Genomic DNA, 23,562 nt, shown 5'->3' on the forward strand with positions numbered 1-23,562 from the left:
TTAGTGCGTTTCCATATATAATAAATGAACAAGGAAATTATTATTGCAAGTAAAAACAGCAATATACACTTTATACCAAAAGGCAATGCGGCAAAATGCTCAAACAAAGTCTTTATCATTATCTCTTCAGGTTTATCTTGGTATCACCTGGAGTACTAATTACTTTCCATTGAGGTTTCGTCACGGGGCCTTTAATGCGACTGGCATGAGTCCATCCACGCTCAGCAGTCCGGACAGCTGTTTCTGTTGTTAGTAAAACAAGATAAGGTCCCTCCCAATTGGGTTTTAGGGTTTCTTCCTTCCGTACTTTAACCAATATCCAATCCCCAGGTTTAACATTATGAATTTTTAAGTCCAACGGGGGTCGTTGCACAATCAGTCCATGTTCCCAAAGCTTATTACGATGTTCTGCTAATTGTGAAACATATTCATTAATCACATGGTCTCGAATTAAAACATTTGTTTGTGGATTTTCAATTCTATAGGACATTCCATACACCATTTCAAACGCTGATATTCCCACATCCGCTCGGGGTCTGGTTCTGAGAATTAATAGTGCCATGGGTATGCACTTAATCCATGACAATTTGGTTTCTATCATTAATTTAGTCAGAATAGTTTTGATTTCTCCATTCATCCTTTCAACTTTTCCCGAACTTTGTGGATGCCATGGTGTATGGTATTCCCACTTAATACCCAAGCTTTCGGTTAGATCTCTAACAATTTTTGACACAAAGTGTGTTCCTCTGTCCGAGTCGATTATTTCAGGCACTCCATATCGAGGTATAATGTGTTCAAGTAATACTTTAGTAACTTGGTTAGCAGTTGCCCTGGAGGTAGGAAAAGCCTCAACATAATGTGTTAAATGATCCACCATTACTAACAAATATTTATAACGCCCTACCCTAGGTAGTTCAGTAAAATCCACTTGTATGTGTGAGAAAGGTCTGTATGCTGGGGAACGTCCTCCAAGAGGTTTTTGTCTCATGTTGTTTCGATTAACCTTTGACAGGTCTCACAGGCTGCCGTGATTGTCTTTGCTATGTTATATACGCCTATACAGGCAAACTGTTGATTGAAATGATCAAATAATGCCTGGGTTCCCCAGTGTGTTTTGCTGTGTATTTTTGAAAATATTTCGAGTGCTATGCCTTTTGGCAAGACTTCCCTCCCATCTGGCAATATGTATTTACCCTCTTGTTCCTTAGCTCCCATTTGTTCTAGTTTTTCCTTTTCTGCAGACTCAAAGCTCAAATTTTTATTAACAGATACTTGTTGTATCGTCAAAATTGTATTATAATTGCCTGCCACTCGTTTTGCTTCTGTATCAGCTGCATTATTTCCCCTACCTTGATAACTTCTACCTCGCTGGTGTCCCTTTATATGTACAACATGAACGATCTCCCCTCCTCTTATTATCTTTAAGTCTTAATAAACAATATACTTAACTCATAGTTTCTCACAACACCAAGGCCAGTGGGGGAACGGAGGAAGAAAGGAGGGGGAAGGTGTGCCGGAGCAGAGTCTGCCCCACTGTATCCTGTGGCGAGACGGTGTCGTGGTTTAGGCCTGGTCCGCAGCCAACCGCAATGCAGCAGCTCTCTCTCCCTTCCCCTCCGGCAATGAGAAGGGACAGAGAGCCAGGCTTGGGGTTTGAGATAGGACTGGGATGGGGAAAAATTCCCCTTTATGATCACGAGCAAAAGGCAGCCTCGTTAGGGGAAGAAGAAAAAGAACATACATTTATTACAGACACTAACAACACATAACAGAGTAGGACAGTGAGAGGCATCGCCACATCTTGAGAACACCTTCCACCCACCCCTCCCTTCTTCCCGGGCTCAGCTCTGCTCCCGATATCTCTACCTCCTCCCCCAGTGGCGCAGGGGCAGGGAATGGGGGGTGCAGTCAGCGCTGCCACTTCTCTTCTCTTCGGTGAGGGGACTGTCCGGAACTTGTTCCTCCTTCTCCATCGTGGTCCCCCTCTCACAGGAGACAGTCCTCCACAAACTTTCTCCGACATGAGTTCCTCCCATGGGCCATTTGCACTTTCCCTGCCCACCAAGGACGGGCTCACACTGTCTCTGAAAGGCAGTTTATTGCCACGGAGGAAGGCAGGCCGTTCGCGCCGTGAGTCCCCAGCTCGCGCTGCCGCTGCTTTTCCTTCTGGAGGCAGCACGTCACCAAAGCGCTAAGGACGACTTCGGGAGATGACGATGTTGGGCCACCTGCGACGCTGAGGTGCCGTCCTGAGGCCCCGTGCTGTGCCCCGGCCACGCGCCGCGTCGGAGCGGATGGGCTGTGCGAGCCCAGGCCGGGCTCCAAGGTGGCTTCTGTCCCCTGGAGCCGGGAGCCCAGGGCCGGCGGCAGCCCTGCAGGTGCAGCCGCAGCGCTGCGGCGCAGAGAGGAAGGATCCCCTTCCCCGACCTGCCGGCAGCGCTCCCCATGCCGAGGGCAGGAGCAGAGCCGCAGCCTGGGCCAGGGCTGCAGCCCTGGGCTCGCACGGCCTGACCAGCACCGGTCGGCCAACAGTGCCAGCCTCGACGGCTGCCCCGCGGGACCTGCCTTTCGGCTCTGCGCTGGCTGCAGGAGCAGCCGCCCCGCTCCCGGGGGTGCCGAGGGCTCGGGCCCCCGCCTCGGCACTTCGCACCCACCCCTGTGAGGCGGCGGCCGGCTCCGAGGGGCTGGCACGTTCCTGAGGGCGTCCCTGCCCGTCGTTGGGGTGCATCCAGGCCAACGGTGCTGATGTCACTGTGGCCATTGTGACCCGCGGGGGACAAGCCTGCATAAAGCATCGCTGGGCTCAGGCTGTGCCTCAGTGCGACCTGGTGAGGTGAGGGGAGGGCAGGGGTGGACGGGGCTCGTGCGGGGCTGCCGAGGGAGGAGGGCGGCCCCGTGCCGGGGGGCGCTGGGCCTCTGCTGCAAGCTGACCCGCGCCCTGCTTCTCCCCCAGAGTCAACCGAGGAGCACTTGGGAGAGACACCCCAGCACTGCGGGGACAGCGACTCTCCCAGCACTCACTGTTGATGGGTGAGATGACTGCGAGGAAGCAGGAGGCCGACGACTCGATGGAGCCAGGTGAGAGCAAAGCATCCCTCCCGCAGCATAGCAGAGGGGCTGTCGGGGCGCTCAGCGTGGGGCCGAGAGCGGTGGCAGGGGCAGGCAGGAGCTCCCCAAGCGCCCCGGGGCAGGGCCCCTCCGTGCCGCAGCCAGCGGGGCCCAGGCTGGGCCGTGGGCACCTGCTGCTGGGACACCCGTGCCTGTAAGGCCAGCCCTCAGGGACGCTTGCCCCGGCCCTGCAGAGGTGAGCTGCTCATTCCCGCTGTCGTTTGCTCTCTCCCCTCCAGCATGCATGCTGTGTGGCCGGGCAGAGGCTGACCCGGACATCTGCGGGTACAAACTGCAGAAGCGAGGGCTCTGCGCCCACCTCTTTTGCCTGGTGAGTGCCCCCGGGGCTCCCTCCAGCTTGCCGACAGGCAGCCCCGGCCACGCTCTCCTCCTCATCACCTCCTTGTCTTGTCTTTCCTGCGCAGTTTTTTGCCAACGGCCTCTTCCAGAAAGAGTCCCACAACGTGGGCCTGATGGGATTCCCCCTGAGGGATATTCGCCATACAGTCGAGCAGGCAGCGCAGCAGGTAAGGACTGGACAAGCTCAGGGAGATCTGTGGTGCCACGGGAGCGGTGTGGGAGCTTAGCCCAGACCCCAAGAAAGAAATCCCAGCCCTTCCAAGCAGCTCTGGGACAAAAGTCTCGCGCCCAGCAGCTCCACAGAGCCTCCACCCAGACCCAGCACAGGAGCCTCGTGCGCCGGGTGCATCCACGGGCTCTGACCCAGCAGTGGGGCAGCATCCTGCACCCTGCCCAGGAGGCGTGGGGCTGGCTCTGGAGGCCCTGAGGCTGCCGCTGATGGGGGCTGCTCTGCTCTTTCCAGCGCTGCTTCGTCTGTGGCGAGAGCGGGGCCGCCATCACCTGCTGCCAGGAGGGCTGTGACCGCAGCTTCCACCTCCCCTGCGCCGTGGAGGGGGAATGCGTCATGCAGTTCTGTGGGCTTTACAGGTAAGGGTAGCCGGCCCTCCCACAGGAGGATCACCCACTTTTTTATACCCCTTTCTGACAGCATCAATAAGCAAACATAAAACAAGCCCACAGTGACACTTCCTAGCAGACAGTCATGGACAGAGCGAGTGGTGGGATTCCTTCACACATTATCACCCATCATTCCCACCAAAACACTCCTCACCTCACCCTTCCCTTTCCTCTTGCCTCCCCAGGTCCTTCTGCTGGCAGCACCGCCCAGAGCAGGCAGTGGAGGCAGGCTCCGGGGGAGAACACTGCCTGCCTCATCTGCCTGGACCCGGTGGAGGACAGGAAGTCCTACGGCACCATGGTGTGCCCAGCGTGCAAACACGCCTGGTTCCACAGGGCCTGCATCCAGGTAGGAGCCCTTCCCTCGCCCACGGGGGGGGCACGGCGGGCGCCCAGCAGCACCAAGGCCTCACGCCTGCTCCTCATGTTTCCCCTGCAGGGACAGGCTGCGCGTGCGCCGGCATTTGCTTCCAGTGCCCTTTCTGTAGAGATAGGCGTGCATTTCTCAATGGAGATGCTCACCATGGGCATCCGAATCCATCTTCAGGTTGGTGTCCTGCCCGCCCCACCAGACAGGAGGGTGCCAGCGTTGTGCCGTGCCAGGGACTGCCCCTGCGCTCCCGGCCCTCCGCTCTCTCCCCTCAGCCTGGGCTTCAGCTTCACGCAGGAGTCAGAAAGCGGGCAGGGGGGGAAGAGCAGGGACGCCCTGCCTCTGCCTTATGCCGGGGCAGCAGGGGCGCAGCATTTTTCCCTTGTGCTTCAGATTGCCATCATGGGAGAATGGGCACGCAGATGATGAACAAAATGAGAGGCACAGCCGCTGCGATGCCCGTGAGTGCCTTTGCCCAGGAGGCAGGCAGCACACAAAGCGACAGGGGTAAGTTGCCCGAGCGGCAACCTGGGCTCTGCCCAGGATCTCTGTCTCGCCAAGGGCTCGAAGCGGAGGGACGGAGAACAAGAGCTCTGCCGGACAATCCCGTGCTGCGGTCACTTTGTCCTCACAGCCACGCACCCGTTTGTTTCCCCAGGCCCTGGCAACTGCTCCTGTGCTGCTCCTGCGCTGCCGAGGGCACCCACAGACGATGCTCCCACTTGGGGACCGGCGCAGCCAGATGGGAGTGCAACAGCTGTGCTGGCCTGGGCACCGGTAAGAGGCAAAGCACCCGGGTGCCCCCGGGCGAGGCCTGGCAGCGGGTGCCCATTCTGGGCTTGGCAGAGCCCCTCTGCTCCAGGGGGGCTGGGGGCACAGTTCTGGCCTCTCCTGCCGCGGGCCTGGGGGGCCGTGCCCGTGACCTTCCTGCTCCCCCTTACAGCCTCCAGTGGCAGCTCGGAGGTGGCGGGTCCCATCACCGAGAGCCAGTCAGGATCGGGGCCATCCCACAGCTCTCCAGCACCAGAGACCAGCAGCCCCAGCAGCACTGGTCTCCAGGCGGCATCGGGGCCATCCCAAAGCTCCCCAGTGCCTGAGAGCAGCAGCTGCTCCAGCCCACCTGGGCCTGACCGTGTGCGAGACCGAGCTCGCTCACGGCGTAGTGCCCAAAAACCCTACAGCCGGCCCACAAGACACCGTGGCAGGAGCAGTGCACCAGCACGCAGGGCTGAGAGGAGCACCCCAGGACAGTTGGCACGGGGACGGTCCCACAGCTCGCTTGTCCCTGAGTCCAGCAGCCCCAGCACCAGCACCACGGCGGCATCAGGGTCCTCCTCCAGCTTCACAGAACTGGAGAGTAGCAGCCCCAGCAGCACTGGTGGCCAAGGGGCATCGGGGCCGTCTCAAAGCAGCTCCCCACCACCTGAGAGCAGCAGCTGCTCCAGCCCACCTGGGCCCGACCGCGTGCGAGACCGCTCTCGCTCGCGGCGTCGGGCCCAAAAGCCCTACAGCCGGCGCACAAGAGGCCGTGGCAGGAGCCGCGCACCAGCACCCAGGGCTGAGAGCAGCAGCCCCGCACAGTCGGTGCCGGGATGCTCCCGTGGCTCCCCGGTACCCGAGACCGGCAGCCCCAGCACCCCCAGCTCTGCACGGCTCCAGAGCAGCCGCCGCCCCAGCCGCCCCGGGCCCGTGCGGGGACGAGACCGCTCCCGCTTACGACGTCGGGCCCAGAACCCTTACAGCCGGCCCGGACGCTGACGCGCGACCAGCCCTGCGCCGGCCCTGCCTGCTGGCCCTGATCCCCCACCACCGCTCCAATAAAGTTGACTGTTAATCTCTGCCCTGGGAGATTCCACGCTCCTTTGTTGGCTTCCGCCGGGCCCACAGGGTTGTCTTCTCCCCGGGGCTTGGCAGCACCTTCCCCAGACCTCCCTCCTCGCGGGCTGGCCTTGGCCGGCTGCCCAGCGCCATGGCCGTGGGCTTCGGGCCTCGCTGGCCCCGCAGCCTGCTCCGCTTCCCCGGGGAAAGTTCGAACGCACAAGCGGCAAAGCGCCTCTGCTTTCAAAGTTCCCCTCAGAGTCACCTCTGGAGGTGTGACATGAAGGTTGCTGCAGATGGTGCTGCTACAGTAGTAGCCAAAGGGCATTGCCCTTCCCCAGTTCCAGCTCCTGTCGCCCACCGTGGTTGCTGCTGTACCAGCTTGTCCTGGCTTTGAGGGAGCGGTGGGGTTTTTTGGTAGCAGGGGAGGGGGCGACAGCGCTGGCCCTCTCTGAGAAGCTTCTCCAAGCTCCCCCGGCTCCAAGCAGGCCCTACCTCTGCAGCAGGGCCGAGCCAAGCAGCTCCACCTCTGCGATAACGCATTTAAGAAGGGACCTGGTGAGGAGGAGTGGGACTTGTGAGGAGGACTTGCCGCAGCTGCGTGAACACCAAGGCCAGTGGGGGAACGGAGGAAGAAAGGAGGGGGGAGGTGTGCCAGAGCAGAGTCTGCCCCACTGTATCCTGTGGCGAGACGGTGTCGTGGTTTAGGCCTGGTCCGCAGCCAACCGCAATGCAGCAGCTCTCTCTCCCTTCCCCTCCGGCAATGAGAAGGGACAGAGAGCCAGGCTTGGGGTTTGAGATAGGACTGGGATGGGGGAAAAATCCCCCTTTTATGATCACGAGCAAAAGGCAGACTCGTTAGGGGAAGAAGAAAAAAACATACATTTATTACAGACACTAACAACACATAACAGAGTAGGACAGTGAGAGGCATCGCCACATCTTGAGAACACCTTCCACCCACCCCTCCCTTCTTCCCGGGCTCAGCTCTGCTCCCGATATCTCTACCTCCTCCCCCAGTGGCGCAGGGGCAGGGAATGGGGGGTGCAGTCAGCGCTGCCACTTCTCTTCTCTTCGGTGAGGGGACTGTCCGGAACTTGTTCCTCCTTCTCCATCGTGGTCCCCCTCTCACAGGAGACAGTCCTCCACAAACTTTCTCCGACATGAGTTCCTCCCATGGGCCATTTGCACTTTCCCTGCCCACCAAGGACGGGCTCACACTGTCTCTGAAAGGCAGTTTATTGCCACGGAGGAAGGCAGGCCGTTCGCGCCGTGAGTCCCCAGCTCGCACTGCCGCTGCTTTTCCTTCTGGAGGCAGCACGTCACCAAAGCGCTAAGGACGACTTCGGGAGATGACGATGTTGGGCCACCTGCGACGCTGAGGTGCCGTCCTGAGGCCCCGTGCTGTGCCCCGGCCACGCGCCGCGTCGGAGCGGATGGGCTGTGCGAGCCCAGGCCGGGCTCCAAGGTGGCTTCTGTCCCCTGGAGCCGGGAGCCCAGGGCCGGCGGCAGCCCTGCAGGTGCAGCCGCAGCGCTGCGGCGCAGAGAGGAAGGATCCCCTTCCCCGACCTGCCGGCAGCGCTCCCCATGCCGAGGGCAGGAGCAGAGCCGCAGCCTGGGCCAGGGCTGCAGCCCTGGGCTCGCACGGCCTGACCAGCACCGGTCGGCCAACAGTGCCAGCCTCGACGGCTGCCCCGCGGGACCTGCCTTTCGGCTCTGCGCTGGCTGCAGGAGCAGCCGCCCCGCTCCCGGGGGTGCCGAGGGCTCGGGCCCCCGCCTCGGCACTTCGCACCCACCCATGTGAGGCGGCGGCCGGCTCCGAGGGGCTGGCACGTTCCTGAGGGCGTCCCTGCCCGTCGTTGGGGTGCATCCAGGCCAACGGTGCTGATGTCACTGTGGCCATTGTGACCCGCGGGGGACAAGCCTGCATAAAGCATCGCTGGGCTCAGGCTGTGCCTCAGCGCGACCTGGTGAGGTGAGGGGAGGGCAGGGGTGGACGGGGCTCGTGCGGGGCTGCCGAGGGAGGAGGGCGGCCCCGTGCCGGGGGGCGCTGGGCCTCTGCTGCAAGCTGACCCGCGCCCTGCTTCTCCCCCAGAGTCAACCGAGGAGCACTTGGGAGAGACACCCCAGCACTGCGGGGACAGCGACTCTCCCAGCACTCACTGTTGATGGGTGAGATGACTGCGAGGAAGCAGGAGGCCGACGACTCGATGGAGCCAGGTGAGAGCAAAGCATCCCTCCCGCAGCATAGCAGAGGGGCTGTCGGGGCGCTCAGCGTGGGGCCGAGAGCGGTGGCAGGGGCAGGCAGGAGCTCCCCAAGCGCCCCGGGGCAGGGCCCCTCCGTGCCGCAGCCAGCGGGGCCCAGGCTGGGCCGTGGGCACCTGCTGCTGGGACACCCGTGCCTGCAAGGCCAGCCCTCAGGGACGCTTGCCCCGGCCCTGCAGAGGTGAGCTGCTCATTCCCGCTGTCGTTTGCTCTCTCCCCTCCAGCATGCATGCTGTGTGGCCGGGCAGAGGCTGACCCGGACATCTGCGGGTACAAACTGCAGAAGCGAGGGCTCTGCGCCCACCTCTTTTGCCTGGTGAGTGCCCCCGGGGCTCCCTCCAGCTTGCCGACAGGCAGCCCCGGCCACGCTCTCCTCCTCATCACCTCCTTGTCTTGTCTTTCCTGCGCAGTTTTTTGCCAACGGCCTCTTCCAGAAAGAGTCCCACAACGTGGGCCTGATGGGATTCCCCCTGAGGGATATTCGCCATACAGTCGAGCAGGCAGCGCAGCAGGTAAGGACTGGACAAGCTCAGGGAGATCTGTGGTGCCACGGGAGCGGTGTGGGAGCTTAGCCCAGACCCCAAGAAAGAAATCCCAGCCCTTCCAAGCAGCTCTGGGACAAAAGTCTCGCGCCCAGCAGCTCCACAGAGCCTCCACCCAGACCCAGCACAGGAGCCTCGTGCGCCGGGTGCATCCACGGGCTCTGACCCAGCAGTGGGGCAGCATCCTGCACCCTGCCCAGAGGCGTGGGGCTGGCTCTGGAGGCCCTGAGGCTGCCGCTGATGGGGGCTGCTCTGCTCTTTCCAGCGCTGCTTCGTCTGTGGCGAGAGCGGGGCCGCCATCACCTGCTGCCAGGAGGGCTGTGACCGCAGCTTCCACCTCCCCTGCGCCGTGGAGGGGGAATGCGTCATGCAGTTCTGTGGGCTTTACAGGTAAGGGTAGCCGGCCCTCCCACAGGAGGATCACCCACTTTTTTATACCCCTTTCTGACAGCATCAATAAGCAAACATAAAACAAGCCCACAGTGACACTTCCTAGCAGACAGTCATGGACAGAGCGAGTGGTGGGATTCCTTCACACATTATCACCCATCATTCCCACCAAAACACTCCTCACCTCACCCTTCCCTTTCCTCTTGCCTCCCCAGGTCCTTCTGCTGGCAGCACCGCCCAGAGCAGGCAGTGGAGGCAGCTCCGGGGGAGAACACTGCCTGCCTCATCTGCCTGGACCCGGTGGAGGACAGGAAGTCCTACGGCACCATGGTGTGCCCAGCGTGCAAACACGCCTGGTTCCACAGGGCCTGCATCCAGGTAGGAGCCCTTCCCTCGCCCACGGGGGGGGCACGGCGGGCGCCCAGCAGCACCAAGGCCTCACGCCTGCTCCTCATGTTTCCCCTGCAGGGACAGGCTGCGCGTGCCGGCATTTGCTTCCAGTGCCCTTTCTGTAGAGATAGGCGTGCATTTCTCAAAGAGATGCTCACCATGGGCATCCGAATCCCATTCAGGTTGGTGTCCTGCCCGCCCCACCAGACAGGAGGGTGCCAGCGTTGTGCCGTGCCAGGGACTGCCCCTGCGCTCCCGGCCCTCCGCTCTCTCCCCTCAGCCTGGGCTTCAGCTTCACGCAGGAGTCAGAAAGCGGGCAGGGGGGGAAGAGCAGGGACGCCCTGCCTCTGCCTTATGCCGGGGCAGCAGGGGCGCAGCATTTTTCCCTTGTGCTTCAGATTGCCATCATGGGAGAATGGGCACGCAGATGATGAGCAAAATGAGAGGCACAGCCGCTGCGATGCCCGTGAGTGCCTTTGCCCAGGAGGCAGGCAGCACACAAAGCGACAGGGGTAAGTTGCCCGAGCGGCAACCTGGGCTCTGCCCAGGATCTCTGTCTCGCCAAGGGCTCGAAGCGGAGGGACGGAGAACAAGAGCTCTGCCGGACAATCCCGTGCTGCGGTCACTTTGTCCTCACAGCCACGCACCCGTTTGTTTCCCCAGGCCCTGGCAACTGCTCCTGTGCTGCTCCTGCGCTGCCGAGGGCACCCACAGACGATGCTCCCACTTGGGGACCGGCGCAGCCAGATGGGAGTGCAACAGCTGTGCTGGCCTGGGCACCGGTAAGAGGCAAAGCACCCGGGTGCCCCCGGGCGAGGCCTGGCAGCGGGTGCCCATTCTGGGCTTGGCAGAGCCCCTCTGCTCCAGGGGGGCTGGGGGCACAGTTCTGGCCTCTCCTGCCGCGGGCCTGGGGGGCCGTGCCCGTGACCTTCCTGCTCCCCCTTACAGCCTCCAGTGGCAGCTCGGAGGTGGCGGGTCCCATCACCGAGAGCCAGTCAGGATCGGGGCCATCCCACAGCTCTCCAGCACCAGAGACCAGCAGCCCCAGCAGCACTGGTCTCCAGGCGGCATCGGGGCCATCCCAAAGCTCCCCAGTGCCTGAGAGCAGCAGCTGCTCCAGCCCACCTGGGCCTGACCGTGTGCGAGACCGAGCTCGCTCACGGCGTAGTGCCCAAAAACCCTACAGCCGGCCCACAAGACACCGTGGCAGGAGCAGTGCACCAGCACGCAGGGCTGAGAGGAGCACCCCAGGACAGTTGGCACGGGGACGGTCCCACAGCTCGCTTGTCCCTGAGTCCAGCAGCCCCAGCACCAGCACCACGGCGGCATCAGGGTCCTCCTCCAGCTTCACAGAACTGGAGAGTAGCAGCCCCAGCAGCACTGGTGGCCAAGGGGCATCGGGGCCGTCTCAAAGCAGCTCCCCACCACCTGAGAGCAGCAGCTGCTCCAGCCCACCTGGGCCCGACCGCGTGCGAGACCGCTCTCGCTCGCGGCGTCGGGCCCAAAAGCCCTACAGCCGGCGCACAAGAGGCCGTGGCAGGAGCCACGCACCAGCACCCAGGGCTGAGAGCAGCAGCCCCGCACAGTCGGTGCCGGGATGCTCCCGTGGCTCCCCGGTACCCGAGACCGGCAGCCCCAGCACCCCCAGCTCTGCACGGCTCCAGAGCAGCCGCCGCCCCAGCCGCCCCGGGCCCGTGCGGGGACGAGACCGCTCCCGCTTACGACGTCGGGCCCAGAACCCTTACAGCCGGCCCGGACGCTGACGCGCGACCAGCCCTGCGCCGGCCCTGCCTGCTGGCCCTGATCCCCCACCACCGCTCCAATAAAGTTGACTGTTAATCTCTGCCCTGGGAGATTCCACGCTCCTTTGTTGGCTTCCGCCGGGCCCACAGGGTTGTCTTCTCCCCGGGGCTTGGCAGCACCTTCCCCAGACCTCCCTCCTCGCGGGCTGGCCTTGGCCGGCTGCCCAGCGCCATGGCCGTGGGCTTCGGGCCTCGCTGGCCCCGCAGCCTGCTCCGCTTCCCCGGGGAAAGTTCGAACGCACAAGCGGCAAAGCGCCTCTGCTTTCAAAGTTCCCCTCAGAGTCACCTCTGGAGGTGTGACATGAAGGTTGCTGCAGATGGTGCTGCTACAGTAGTAGCCAAAGGGCATTGCCCTTCCCCAGTTCCAGCTCCTGTCGCCCACCGTGGTTGCTGCTGTACCAGCTTGTCCTGGCTTTGAGGGAGCGGTGGGGTTTTTTGGTAGCAGGGGAGGGGGCGACAGCGCTGGCCCTCTCTGAGAAGCTTCTCCAAGCTCCCCCGGCTCCAAGCAGGCCCTACCTCTGCAGCAGGGCCGAGCCAAGCAGCTCCACCTCTGCGATAACGCATTTAAGAAGGGACCTGGTGAGGAGGAGTGGGACTTGTGAGGAGGACTTGCCGCAGCTGCGTGAACACCAAGGCCAGTGGGGGAACGGAGGAAGAAAGGAGGGGGGAGGTGTGCCAGAGCAGAGTCTGCCCCACTGTATCCTGTGGCGAGACGGTGTCGTGGTTTAGGCCTGGTCCGCAGCCAACCGCAATGCAGCAGCTCTCTCTCCCTTCCCCTCCGGCAATGAGAAGGGACAGAGAGCCAGGCTTGGGGTTTGAGATAGGACTGGGATGGGGGAAAAATCCCCCTTTTATGATCACGAGCAAAAGGCAGACTCGTTAGGGGAAGAAGAAAAAAACATACATTTATTACAGACACTAACAACACATAACAGAGTAGGACAGTGAGAGGCATCGCCACATCTTGAGAACACCTTCCACCCACCCCTCCCTTCTTCCCGGGCTCAGCTCTGCTCCCGATATCTCTACCTCCTCCCCCAGTGGCGCAGGGGCAGGGAATGGGGGGTGCAGTCAGCGCTGCCACTTCTCTTCTCTTCGGTGAGGGGACTGTCCGGAACTTGTTCCTCCTTCTCCATCGTGGTCCCCCTCTCACAGGAGACAGTCCTCCACAAACTTTCTCCGACATGAGTTCCTCCCATGGGCCATTTGCACTTTCCCTGCCCACCAAGGACGGGCTCACACTGTCTCTGAAAGGCAGTTTATTGCCACGGAGGAAGGCAGGCCGTTCGCGCCGTGAGTCCCCAGCTCGCACTGCCGCTGCTTTTCCTTCTGGAGGCAGCACGTCACCAAAGCGCTAAGGACGACTTCGGGAGATGACGATGTTGGGCCACCTGCGACGCTGAGGTGCCGTCCTGAGGCCCTGTGCTGTGCCCCGGCCACGCGCCGCGTCGGAGCGGATGGGCTGTGCGAGCCCAGGCCGGGCTCCAAGGTGGCTTCTGTCCCCTGGAGCCGGGAGCCCAGGGCCGGCGGCAGCCCTGCAGGTGCAGCCGCAGCGCTGCGGCGCAGAGAGGAAGGATCCCCTTCCCCGACCTGCCGGCAGCGCTCCCCATGCCGAGGGCAGGAGCAGAGCCGCAGCCTGGGCCAGGGCTGCAGCCCTGGGCTCGCACGGCCTGACCAGCACCGGTCGGCCAACAGTGCCAGCCTCGACGGCTGCCCCGCGGGACCTGCCTTTCGGCTCTGCGCTGGCTGCAGGAGCAGCCGCCCCGCTCCCGGGGGTGCCGAGGGCTCGGGCCCCCGCCTCGGCACTTCGCACCCACCCCTGTGAGGCGGCGGCCGGCTCCGAGGGGCTGGCACGTTCCTGAGGGCGTCCCTGCCCGTCGTTGGGGTGCATCCAGGCCAACGGTGCTGATGTCACTGTGGCCATTGTGACCCGCGGGGGACAAGCCTGCATAAAGCATCGCTGGGCTCAGGCTGTGCCTCAGCGCGACCTGGTGAGGTGAGGGGAGGGCAGGGGTGGACGGGGCTCGTGCGGGGCTGCCGAGGGAGGAGGGCGGCCCCGTGCCGGGGGGCGCTGGGCCTCTGCTGCAAGCTGACCCGCGCCCTGCTTCTCCCCCAGAGTCAACCGAGGAGCACTTGGGAGAGACACCCCAGCACTGCGGGGACAGCGACTCTCCCAGCACTCACTGTTGATGGGTGAGATGACTGCGAGGAAGCAGGAGGCCGACGACTCGATGGAGCCAGGTGAGAGCAAAGCATCCCTCCCGCAGCATAGCAGAGGGGCTGTCGGGGCGCTCAGCGTGGGGCCGAGAGCGGTGGCAGGGGCAGGCAGGAGCTCCCCAAGCGCCCCGGGGCAGGGCCCCTCCGTGCCGCAGCCAGCGGGGCCCAGGCTGGGCCGTGGGCACCTGCTGCTGGGACACCCGTGCCTGCAAGGCCAGCCCTCAGGGACGCTTGCCCCGGCCCTGCAGAGGTGAGCTGCTCATTCCCGCTGTCGTTTGCTCTCTCCCCTCCAGCATGCATGCTGTGTGGCCGGGCAGAGGCTGACCCGGACATCTGCGGGTACAAACTGCAGAAGCGAGGGCTCTGCGCCCACCTCTTTTGCCTGGTGAGTGCCCCCGGGGCTCCCTCCAGCTTGCCGACAGGCAGCCCCGGCCACGCTCTCCTCCTCATCACCTCCTTGTCTTGTCTTTCCTGCGCAGTTTTTTGCCAACGGCCTCTTCCAGAAAGAGTCCCACAACGTGGGCCTGATGGGATTCCCCCTGAGGGATATTCGCCATACAGTCGAGCAGGCAGCGCAGCAGGTAAGGACTGGACAAGCTCAGGGAGATCTGTGGTGCCACGGGAGCGGTGTGGGAGCTTAGCCCAGACCCCAAGAAAGAAATCCCAGCCCTTCCAAGCAGCTCTGGGACAAAAGTCTCGCGCCCAGCAGCTCCACAGAGCCTCCACCCAGACCCAGCACAGGAGCCTCGTGCGCCGGGTGCATCCACGGGCTCTGACCCAGCAGTGGGGCAGCATCCTGCACCCTGCCCAGAGGCGTGGGGCTGGCTCTGGAGGCCCTGAGGCTGCCGCTGATGGGGGCTGCTCTGCTCTTTCCAGCGCTGCTTCGTCTGTGGCGAGAGCGGGGCCGCCATCACCTGCTGCCAGGAGGGCTGTGACCGCAGCTTCCACCTCCCCTGCGCCGTGGAGGGGGAATGCGTCATGCAGTTCTGTGGGCTTTACAGGTAAGGGTAGCCGGCCCTCCCACAGGAGGATCACCCACTTTTTTATACCCCTTTCTGACAGCATCAATAAGCAAACATAAAACAAGCCCACAGTGACACTTCCTAGCAGACAGTCATGGACAGAGCGAGTGGTGGGATTCCTTCACACATTATCACCCATCATTCCCACCAAAACACTCCTCACCTCACCCTTCCCTTTCCTCTTGCCTCCCCAGGTCCTTCTGCTGGCAGCACCGCCCAGAGCAGGCAGTGGAGGCAGCTCCGGGGGAGAACACTGCCTGCCTCATCTGCCTGGACCCGGTGGAGGACAGGAAGTCCTACGGCACCATGGTGTGCCCAGCGTGCAAACACGCCTGGTTCCACAGGGCCTGCATCCAGGTAGGAGCCCTTCCCTCGCCCACGGGGGGGGCACGGCGGGCGCCCAGCAGCACCAAGGCCTCACGCCTGCTCCTCATGTTTCCCCTGCAGGGACAGGCTGCGCGCTGCCGGCATTTGCTTCCAGTGCCCTTTCTGTAGAGATAGGCGTGCATTTCTCAAAGAGATGCTCACCATGGGCATCCGAATCCCATTCAGGTTGGTGTCCTGCCCGCCCCACCAGACAGGAGGGTGCCAGCGTTGTGCCGTGCCAGGGACTGCCCCTGCGCTCCCGGCCCTCCGCTCTCTCCCCTCAGCCTGGGCTTCAGCTTCACGCAGGAGTCAGAAAGCGGGCAGGGGGGGAAGAGCAGGGACGCCCTGCCTCTGCCTTATGCCGGGGCAGCAGGGGCGCAGCATTTTTCCCTTGTGCTTCAGATTGCCATCATGGGAGAATGGGCACGCAGATGATGAGCAAAATGAGAGGCACAGCCGCTGCGATGCCCGTGAGTGCCTTTGCCCAGGAGGCAGGCAGCACACAAAGCGACAGGGGTAAGTTGCCCGAGCGGCAACCTGGGCTCTGCCCAGGATCTCTGTCTCGCCAAGGGCTCGAAGCGGAGGGACGGAGAACAAGAGCTCTGCCGGACAATCCCGTGCTGCGGTCACTTTGTCCTCACAGCCACGCACCCGTTTGTTTCCCCAGGCCCTGGCAACTGCTCCTGTGCTGCTCCTGCGCTGCCGAGGGCACCCACAGACGATGCTCCCACTTGGGGACCGGCGCAGCCAGATGGGAGTGCAACAGCTGTGCTGGCCTGGGCACCGGTAAGAGGCAAAGCACCCGGGTGCCCCCGGGCGAGGCCTGGCAGCGGGTGCCCATTCTGGGCTTGGCAGAGCCCCTCTGCTCCAGGGGGGCTGGGGGCACAGTTCTGGCCTCTCCTGCCGCGGGCCTGGGGGGCCGTGCCCGTGACCTTCCTGCTCCCCCTTACAGCCTCCAGTGGCAGCTCGGAGGTGGCGGGTCCCATCACCGAGAGCCAGTCAGGATCGGGGCCATCCCACAGCTCTCCAGCACCAGAGACCAGCAGCCCCAGCAGCACTGGTCTCCAGGCGGCATCGGGGCCATCCCAAAGCTCCCCAGTGCCTGAGAGCAGCAGCTGCTCCAGCCCACCTGGGCCTGACCGTGTGCGAGACCGAGCTCGCTCACGGCGTAGTGCCCAAAAACCCTACAGCCGGCCCACAAGACACCGTGGCAGGAGCAGTGCACCAGCACGCAGGGCTGAGAGGAGCACCCCAGGACAGTTGGCACGGGGACGGTCCCACAGCTCGCTTGTCCCTGAGTCCAGCAGCCCCAGCACCAGCACCACGGCGGCATCAGGGTCCTCCTCCAGCTTCACAGAACTGGAGAGTAGCAGCCCCAGCAGCACTGGTGGCCAAGGGGCATCGGGGCCGTCTCAAAGCAGCTCCCCACCACCTGAGAGCAGCAGCTGCTCCAGCCCACCTGGGCCCGACCGCGTGCGAGACCGCTCTCGCTCGCGGCGTCGGGCCCAAAAGCCCTACAGCCGGCGCACAAGAGGCCGTGGCAGGAGCCACGCACCAGCACCCAGGGCTGAGAGCAGCAGCCCCGCACAGTCGGTGCCGGGATGCTCCCGTGGCTCCCCGGTACCCGAGACCGGCAGCCCCAGCACCCCCAGCTCTGCACGGCTCCAGAGCAGCCGCCGCCCCAGCCGCCCCGGGCCCGTGCGGGGACGAGACCGCTCCCGCTTACGACGTCGGGCCCAGAACCCTTACAGCCGGCCCGGACGCTGACGCGCGACCAGCCCTGCGCCGGCCCTGCCTGCTGGCCCTGATCCCCCACCACCGCTCCAATAAAGTTGACTGTTAATCTCTGCCCTGGGAGATTCCACGCTCCTTTGTTGGCTTCCGCCGGGCCCACAGGGTTGTCTTCTCCCCGGGGCTTGGCAGCACCTTCCCCAGACCTCCCTCCTCGCGGGCTGGCCTTGGCCGGCTGCCCAGCGCCATGGCCGTGGGCTTCGGGCCTCGCTGGCCCCGCAGCCTGCTCCGCTTCCCCGGGGAAAGTTCGAACGCACAAGCGGCAAAGCGCCTCTGCTTTCAAAGTTCCCCTCAGAGTCACCTCTGGAGGTGTGACATGAAGGTTGCTGCAGATGGTGCTGCTACAGTAGTAGCCAAAGGGCATTGCCCTTCCCCAGTTCCAGCTCCTGTCGCCCACCGTGGTTGCTGCTGTACCAGCTTGTCCTGGCTTTGAGGGAGCGGTGGGGTTTTTTGGTAGCAGGGGAGGGGGCGACAGCGCTGGCCCTCTCTGAGAAGCTTCTCCAAGCTCCCCCGGCTCCAAGCAGGCCCTACCTCTGCAGCAGGGCCGAGCCAAGCAGCTCCACCTCTGCGATAACGCATTTAAGAAGGGACCTGGTGAGGAGGAGTGGGACTTGTGAGGAGGACTTGCCGCAGCTGCGTGAACACCAAGGCCAGTGGGGGAACGGAGGAAGAAAGGAGGGGGGAGGTGTGCCAGAGCAGAGTCTGCCCCACTGTATCCTGTGGCGAGACGGTGTCGTGGTTTAGGCCTGGTCCGCAGCCAACCGCAATGCAGCAGCTCTCTCTCCCTTCCCCTCCGGCAATGAGAAGGGACAGAGAGCCAGGCTTGGGGTTTGAGATAGGACTGGGATGGGGAAAAATTCCCCTTTCTGATCACGAGCAAAAGGCAGCCTCGTTAGGGGAAGAAAAAAAGAACATACATTTATTACAGACACTAACAACACATAACAGAGTAGGACAGTGAGAGGCATCGCCACATCTTGAGAACACCTTCCACCCACCCCTCCCTTCTTCCCGGGCTCAGCTCTGCTCCCGATATCTCTACCTCCTCCCCCAGTGGCGCAGGGGCAGGGAATGGGGGGTGCAGTCAGCGCTGCCACTTCTCTTCTCTTCGGTGAGGGGACTGTCCGGAACTTGTTCCTCCTTCTCCATCGTGGTCCCCCTCTCACAGGAGACAGTCCTCCACAAACTTTCTCCGACATGAGTTCCTCCCATGGGCCATTTGCACTTTCCCTGCCCACCAAGGACGGGCTCACACTGTCTCTGAAAGGCAGTTTATTGCCACGGAGGAAGCCAGGCCGTTTGCGCCTGTGAGTCCCCAGCTCGCGCTGCCGCTGCTTTTCCTTCTGGAGGCAGCACGTCACCAAAGCGCTAAGGACGACTTCGGGAGATGACGATGTTGGGCCACCTGCGACGCTGAGGTGCCGTCCTGAGGCCCCGTGCTGTGCCCCGGCCACGCGCCGCGTCGGAGCGGATGGGCTGTGCGAGCCCAGGCCGGGCTCCAAGGTGGCTTCTGTCCCCTGGAGCCGGGAGCCCAGGGCCGGCGGCAGCCCTGCAGGTGCAGCCGCAGCGCTGCGGCGCAGAGAGGAAGGATCCCCTTCCCCGACCTGCCGGCAGCGCTCCCCATGCCGAGGGCAGGAGCAGAGCCGCAGCCTGGGCCAGGGCTGCAGCCCTGGGCTCGCACGGCCTGACCAGCACCGGTCGGCCAACAGTGCCACCCTCGACGGCTGCCCCGCGGGACCTGCCTTTCGGCTCTGCGCTGGCTGCAGGAGCAGCCGCCCCGCTCCCGGGGGTGCCGAGGGCTCGGGCCCCCGCCTCGGCACTTCGCACCCACCCCTGTGAGGCGGCGGCCGGCTCCGAGGGGCTGGCACGTTCCTGAGGGCGTCCCTGCCCGTCGTTGGGGTGCATCCAGGCCAACGGTGCTGATGTCACTGTGGCCATTGTGACCCGCGGGGGACAAGCCTGCATAAAGCATCGCTGGGCTCAGGCTGTGCCTCAGCGCGACCTGGTGAGGTGAGGGGAGGGCAGGGGTGGACGGGGCTCGTGCGGGGCTGCCGAGGGAGGAGGGCGGCCCCGTGCCGGGGGGCGCTGGGCCTCTGCTGCAAGCTGACCCGCGCCCTGCTTCTCCCCCAGAGTCAGCCGAGGAGCACTTGGGAGAGACACCCCAGCACTGCGGGGACAGCGACTCTCCCAGCACTCACTGTTGATGGGTGAGATGACTGCGAGGAAGCAGGAGGCCGACGACTCGATGGAGCCAGGTGAGAGCAAAGCATCCCTCCCGCAGCATAGCAGAGGGGCTGTCGGGGCGCTCAGCGTGGGGCCGAGAGCGGTGGCAGGGGCAGGCAGGAGCTCCCCAAGCGCCCCGGGGCAGGGCCCCTCCGTGCCGCAGCCAGCGGGGCCCAGGCTGGGCCGTGGGCACCTGCTGCTGGGACACCCGTGCCTGCAAGGCCAGCCCTCAGGGACGCTTGCCCCGGCCCTGCAGAGGTGAGCTGCTCATTCCCGCTGTCGTTTGCTCTCTCCCCTCCAGCATGCATGCTGTGTGGCCGGGCAGAGGCTGACCCGGACATCTGCGGGTACAAACTGCAGAAGCGAGGGCTCTGCGCCCACCTCTTTTGCCTGGTGAGTGCCCCCGGGGCTCCCTCCAGCTTGCCGACAGGCAGCCCCGGCCACGCTCTCCTCCTCATCACCTCCTTGTCTTGTCTTTCCTGCGCAGTTTTTTGCCAACAGGCCTCTTCCAGAAAGAGTCCCACAACGTGGGCCTGATGGGATTCCCCCTGAGGGATATTCGCCATACAGTCGAGCAGGCAGCGCAGCAGGTAAGGACTGGACAAGCTCAGGGAGATCTGTGGTGCCACGGGAGCGGTGTGGGAGCTTAGCCCAGACCCCAAGAAAGAAATCCCAGCCCTTCCAAGCAGCTCTGGGACAAAAGTCTCGCGCCCAGCAGCTCCACAGAGCCTCCACCCAGACCCAGCACAGGAGCCTCGTGCGCCGGGTGCATCCACGGGCTCTGACCCAGCAGTGGGGCAGCATCCTGCACCCTGCCCAGAGGCGTGGGGCTGGCTCTGGAGGCCCTGAGGCTGCCGCTGATGGGGGCTGCTCTGCTCTTTCCAGCGCTGCTTCGTCTGTGGCGAGAGCGGGGCCGCCATCACCTGCTGCCAGGAGGGCTGTGACCGCAGCTTCCACCTCCCCTGCGCCGTGGAGGGGGAATGCGTCATGCAGTTCTGTGGGCTTTACAGGTAAGGGTAGCCGGCCCTCCCACAGGAGGATCACCCACTTTTTTATACCCCTTTCTGACAGCATCAATAAGCAAACATAAAACAAGCCCACAGTGACACTTCCTAGCAGACAGTCATGGACAGAGCGAGTGGTGGGATTCCTTCACACATTATCACCCATCATTCCCACCAAAACACTCCTCACCTCACCCTTCCCTTTCCTCTTGCCTCCCCAGGTCCTTCTGCTGGCAGCACCGCCCAGAGCAGGCAGTGGAGGCGGCTCCGGGGGAGAACACTGCCTGCCTCATCTGCCTGGACCCGGTGGAGGACAGGAAGTCCTACGGCACCATGGTGTGCCCAGCGTGCAAACACGCCTGGTTCCACAGGGCCTGCATCCAGGTAGGAGCCCTTCCCTCGCCCACGGGGGGGGCACGGCGGGCGCCCAGCAGCACCAAGGCCTCACGCCTGCTCCTCATGTTTCCCCTGCAGGGACAGGCTGCGCGCGCCGGCATTTGCTTCCAGTGCCCTTTCTGTAGAGATAGGCGTGCATTTCTCAAAGAGATGCTCACCATGGGCATCCGAATCCCATTCAGGTTGGTGTCCTGCCCGCCCCACCAGACAGGAGGGTGCCAGCGTTGTGCCGTGCCAGGGACTGCCCCTGCGCTCCCGGCCCTCCGCTCTCTCCCCTCAGCCTGGGCTTCAGCTTCACGCAGGAGTCAGAAAGCGGGCAGGGGGGGAAGAGCAGGGACGCCCTGCCTCTGCCTTATGCCGGGGCAGCAGGGGCGCAGCATTTTTCCCTTGTGCTTCAGATTGCCATCATGGGAGAATGGGCACGCAGATGATGAGCAAAATGAGAGGCACAGCCGCTGCGATGCCCGTGAGTGCCTTTGCCCAGGAGGCAGGCAGCACACAAAGCGACAGGGGTAAGTTGCCCGAGCGGCAACCTGGGCTCTGCCCAGGATCTCTGTCTCGCCAAGGGCTCGAAGCGGAGGGACGGAGAACAAGAGCTCTGCCGGACAATCCCGTGCTGCGGTCACTTTGTCCTCACAGCCACGCACCCGTTTGTTTCCCCAGGCCCTGGCAACTGCTCCTGTGCTGCTCCTGCGCTGCCGAGGGCACCCACAGACGATGCTCCCACTTGGGGACCGGCGCAGCCAGATGGGAGTGCAACAGCTGTGCTGGCCTGGGCACCGGTAAGAGGCAAAGCACCCGGGTGCCCCCGGGCGAGGCCTGGCAGCGGGTGCCCATTCTGGGCTTGGCAGAGCCCCTCTGCTCCAGGGGGGCTGGGGGCACAGTTCTGGCCTCTCCTGCCGCGGGCCTGGGGGGCCGTGCCCGTGACCTTCCTGCTCCCCCTTACAGCCTCCAGTGGCAGCTCGGAGGTGGCGGGTCCCATCACCGAGAGCCAGTCAGGATCGGGGCCATCCCACAGCTCTCCAGCACCAGAGACCAGCAGCCCCAGCAGCACTGGTCTCCAGGCGGCATCGGGGCCATCCCAAAGCTCCCCAGTGCCTGAGAGCAGCAGCTGCTCCAGCCCACCTGGGCCTGACCGTGTGCGAGACCGAGCTCGCTCACGGCGTAGTGCCCAAAAACCCTACAGCCGGCCCACAAGACACCGTGGCAGGAGCAGTGCACCAGCACGCAGGGCTGAGAGGAGCACCCCAGGACAGTTGGCACGGGGACGGTCCCACAGCTCGCTTGTCCCTGAGTCCAGCAGCCCCAGCACCAGCACCACGGCGGCATCAGGGTCCTCCTCCAGCTTCACAGAACTGGAGAGTAGCAGCCCCAGCAGCACTGGTGGCCAAGGGGCATCGGGGCCGTCTCAAAGCAGCTCCCCACCACCTGAGAGCAGCAGCTGCTCCAGCCCACCTGGGCCCGACCGCGTGCGAGACCGCTCTCGCTCGCGGCGTCGGGCCCAAAAGCCCTACAGCCGGCGCACAAGAGGCCGTGGCAGGAGCCGCGCACCAGCACCCAGGGCTGAGAGCAGCAGCCCCGCACAGTCGGTGCCGGGATGCTCCCGTGGCTCCCCGGTACCCGAGACCGGCAGCCCCAGCACCCCCAGCTCTGCACGGCTCCAGAGCAGCCGCCGCCCCAGCCGCCCCGGGCCCGTGCGGGGACGAGACCGCTCCCGCTTACGACGTCGGGCCCAGAACCCTTACAGCCGGCCCGGACGCTGACGCGCGACCAGCCCTGCGCCGGCCCTGCCTGCTGGCCCTGATCCCCCACCACCGCTCCAATAAAGTTGACTGTTAATCTCTGCCCTGGGAGATTCCACGCTCCTTTGTTGGCTTCCGCCGGGCCCACAGGGTTGTCTTCTCCCCGGGGCTTGGCAGCACCTTCCCCAGACCTCCCTCCTCGCGGGCTGGCCTTGGCCGGCTGCCCAGCGCCATGGCCGTGGGCTTCGGGCCTCGCTGGCCCCGCAGCCTGCTCCGCTTCCCCGGGGAAAGTTCGAACGCACAAGCGGCAAAGCGCCTCTGCTTTCAAAGTTCCCCTCAGAGTCACCTCTGGAGGTGTGACATGAAGGTTGCTGCAGATGGTGCTGCTACAGTAGTAGCCAAAGGGCATTGCCCTTCCCCAGTTCCAGCTCCTGTCGCCCACCGTGGTTGCTGCTGTACCAGCTTGTCCTGGCTTTGAGGGAGCGGTGGGGTTTTTTGGTAGCAGGGGAGGGGGCGACAGCGCTGGCCCTCTCTGAGAAGCTTCTCCAAGCTCCCCCGGCTCCAAGCAGGCCCTACCTCTGCAGCAGGGCCGAGCCAAGCAGCTCCACCTCTGCGATAACGCATTTAAGAAGGGACCTGGTGAGGAGGAGTGGGACTTGTGAGGAGGACTTGCCGCAGCTGCGTGAACACCAAGGCCAGTGGGGGAACGGAGGAAGAAAGGAGGGGGGAGGTGTGCCAGAGCAGAGTCTGCCCCACTGTATCCTGTGGCGAGACGGTGTCGTGGTTTAGGCCTGGTCCGCAGCCAACCGCAATGCAGCAGCTCTCTCTCCCTTCCCCTCCGGCAATGAGAAGGGACAGAGAGCCAGGCTTGGGGTTTGAGATAGGACTGGGATGGGGAAAAATTCCCCTTTCTGATCACGAGCAAAAGGCAGCCTCGTTAGGGGAAGAAAAAAAAGAACATACATTTATTACAGACACTAACAACACATAACAGAGTAGGACAGTGAGAGGCATCGCCACATCTTGAGAACACCTTCCACCCACCCCTCCCTTCTTCCCGGGCTCAGCTCTGCTCCCGATATCTCTACCTCCTCCCCCAGTGGCGCAGGGGCAGGGAATGGGGGGTGCAGTCAGCGCT

The 23,562-nt window shown here is 63.7% G+C and overlaps 5 protein-coding genes across 5 annotated transcripts; all 5 read left to right on the forward strand.

Annotated features, from left to right (window-relative positions):
• The first annotated feature begins 1,966 nt into the window (after positions 1-1,966).
• LOC122154056 (PHD finger protein 7-like) lies at positions 1,967-4,286 on the forward strand. The gene is made up of 3 exons (XM_042799836.1): positions 1,967-3,439; positions 3,534-3,635; positions 3,932-4,286. Exons 1-3 carry the CDS (start codon positions 3,353-3,355, stop codon positions 4,058-4,060), a joined length of 318 nt encoding a protein of 105 aa, XP_042655770.1. The 5' UTR covers positions 1,967-3,352; the 3' UTR covers positions 4,061-4,286.
• A 364-nt stretch (positions 4,287-4,650) lies between these two features.
• LOC122154045 (serine/arginine repetitive matrix protein 2-like) lies at positions 4,651-6,696 on the forward strand. Its single transcript, XM_042799654.1, has 2 exons — positions 4,651-4,963; positions 5,115-6,696. Exons 1-2 carry the CDS (start codon positions 4,867-4,869, stop codon positions 6,212-6,214), a joined length of 1,197 nt encoding a protein of 398 aa, XP_042655588.1. The 5' UTR covers positions 4,651-4,866; the 3' UTR covers positions 6,215-6,696.
• On the forward strand, positions 6,426-11,624 carry LOC122154063 (histone-lysine N-methyltransferase 2D-like). The gene is made up of 10 exons (XM_042799859.1): positions 6,426-6,584; positions 8,526-8,855; positions 8,950-9,051; positions 9,347-9,471; positions 9,687-9,849; positions 9,940-10,043; positions 10,260-10,373; positions 10,525-10,643; positions 10,810-10,855; positions 10,913-11,624. Exons 1-10 carry the CDS (start codon positions 6,426-6,428, stop codon positions 11,622-11,624), a joined length of 1,974 nt encoding a protein of 657 aa, XP_042655793.1.
• Positions 11,625-11,835: 211 nt separating this feature from the next.
• On the forward strand, positions 11,836-17,035 carry LOC122154064 (histone-lysine N-methyltransferase 2D-like). The gene is given in 11 exon segments (XM_042799860.1): positions 11,836-11,994; positions 13,936-14,265; positions 14,360-14,461; positions 14,757-14,881; positions 15,097-15,259; positions 15,350-15,364; positions 15,366-15,454; positions 15,671-15,784; positions 15,936-16,054; positions 16,221-16,266; positions 16,324-17,035. Coding segments are annotated over 11 exon segments (1,974 nt in total).
• A 211-nt stretch (positions 17,036-17,246) lies between these two features.
• LOC122154065 (histone-lysine N-methyltransferase 2D-like) lies at positions 17,247-22,927 on the forward strand. The gene is given in 11 exon segments (XM_042799861.1): positions 17,247-17,405; positions 19,346-19,675; positions 19,770-19,784; positions 19,786-19,872; positions 20,168-20,292; positions 20,508-20,670; positions 20,761-20,864; positions 21,081-21,194; positions 21,346-21,464; positions 21,631-21,676; positions 21,734-22,927. Coding segments are annotated over 11 exon segments (1,974 nt in total). The 3' UTR covers positions 22,446-22,927.
• The last annotated feature ends 635 nt before the right edge of the window (positions 22,928-23,562 follow it).

This window comes from Tyto alba, unplaced genomic scaffold (genome assembly GCF_018691265.1).
Source record: "Tyto alba isolate M040663 unplaced genomic scaffold, T.alba_DEE_v4.0 Super-Scaffold_3, whole genome shotgun sequence".
NCBI lineage: Eukaryota > Metazoa > Chordata > Aves > Strigiformes > Tytonidae > Tyto > Tyto alba.

Coding starts and splice junctions, on each gene's coding strand:
- LOC122154056 (XM_042799836.1), top strand. CDS start 3,353: ATGCTGTGTGGCCGGGCAGAGGCTGACCCGGACATCTGCGGGTACAAA. Junction 3,440..3,533: donor GCGCCCACCTCTTTTGCCTG/GTGAGTGCCCCC, acceptor TTTCCTGCGCAG/TTTTTTGCCAACGGCCTCTT. Junction 3,636..3,931: donor TCGAGCAGGCAGCGCAGCAG/GTAAGGACTGGA, acceptor TGCTCTTTCCAG/CGCTGCTTCGTCTGTGGCGA.
- LOC122154045 (XM_042799654.1), top strand. CDS start 4,867: ATGGGCACGCAGATGATGAACAAAATGAGAGGCACAGCCGCTGCGATG. Junction 4,964..5,114: donor CAGCACACAAAGCGACAGGG/GTAAGTTGCCCG, acceptor TTGTTTCCCCAG/GCCCTGGCAACTGCTCCTGT.
- LOC122154063 (XM_042799859.1), top strand. CDS start 6,426: ATGGCCGTGGGCTTCGGGCCTCGCTGGCCCCGCAGCCTGCTCCGCTTC. Junction 9,850..9,939: donor TCCACAGGGCCTGCATCCAG/GTAGGAGCCCTT, acceptor TTTCCCCTGCAG/GGACAGGCTGCGCGTGCCGG. Junction 10,044..10,259: donor GGCATCCGAATCCCATTCAG/GTTGGTGTCCTG, acceptor CTTGTGCTTCAG/ATTGCCATCATGGGAGAATG.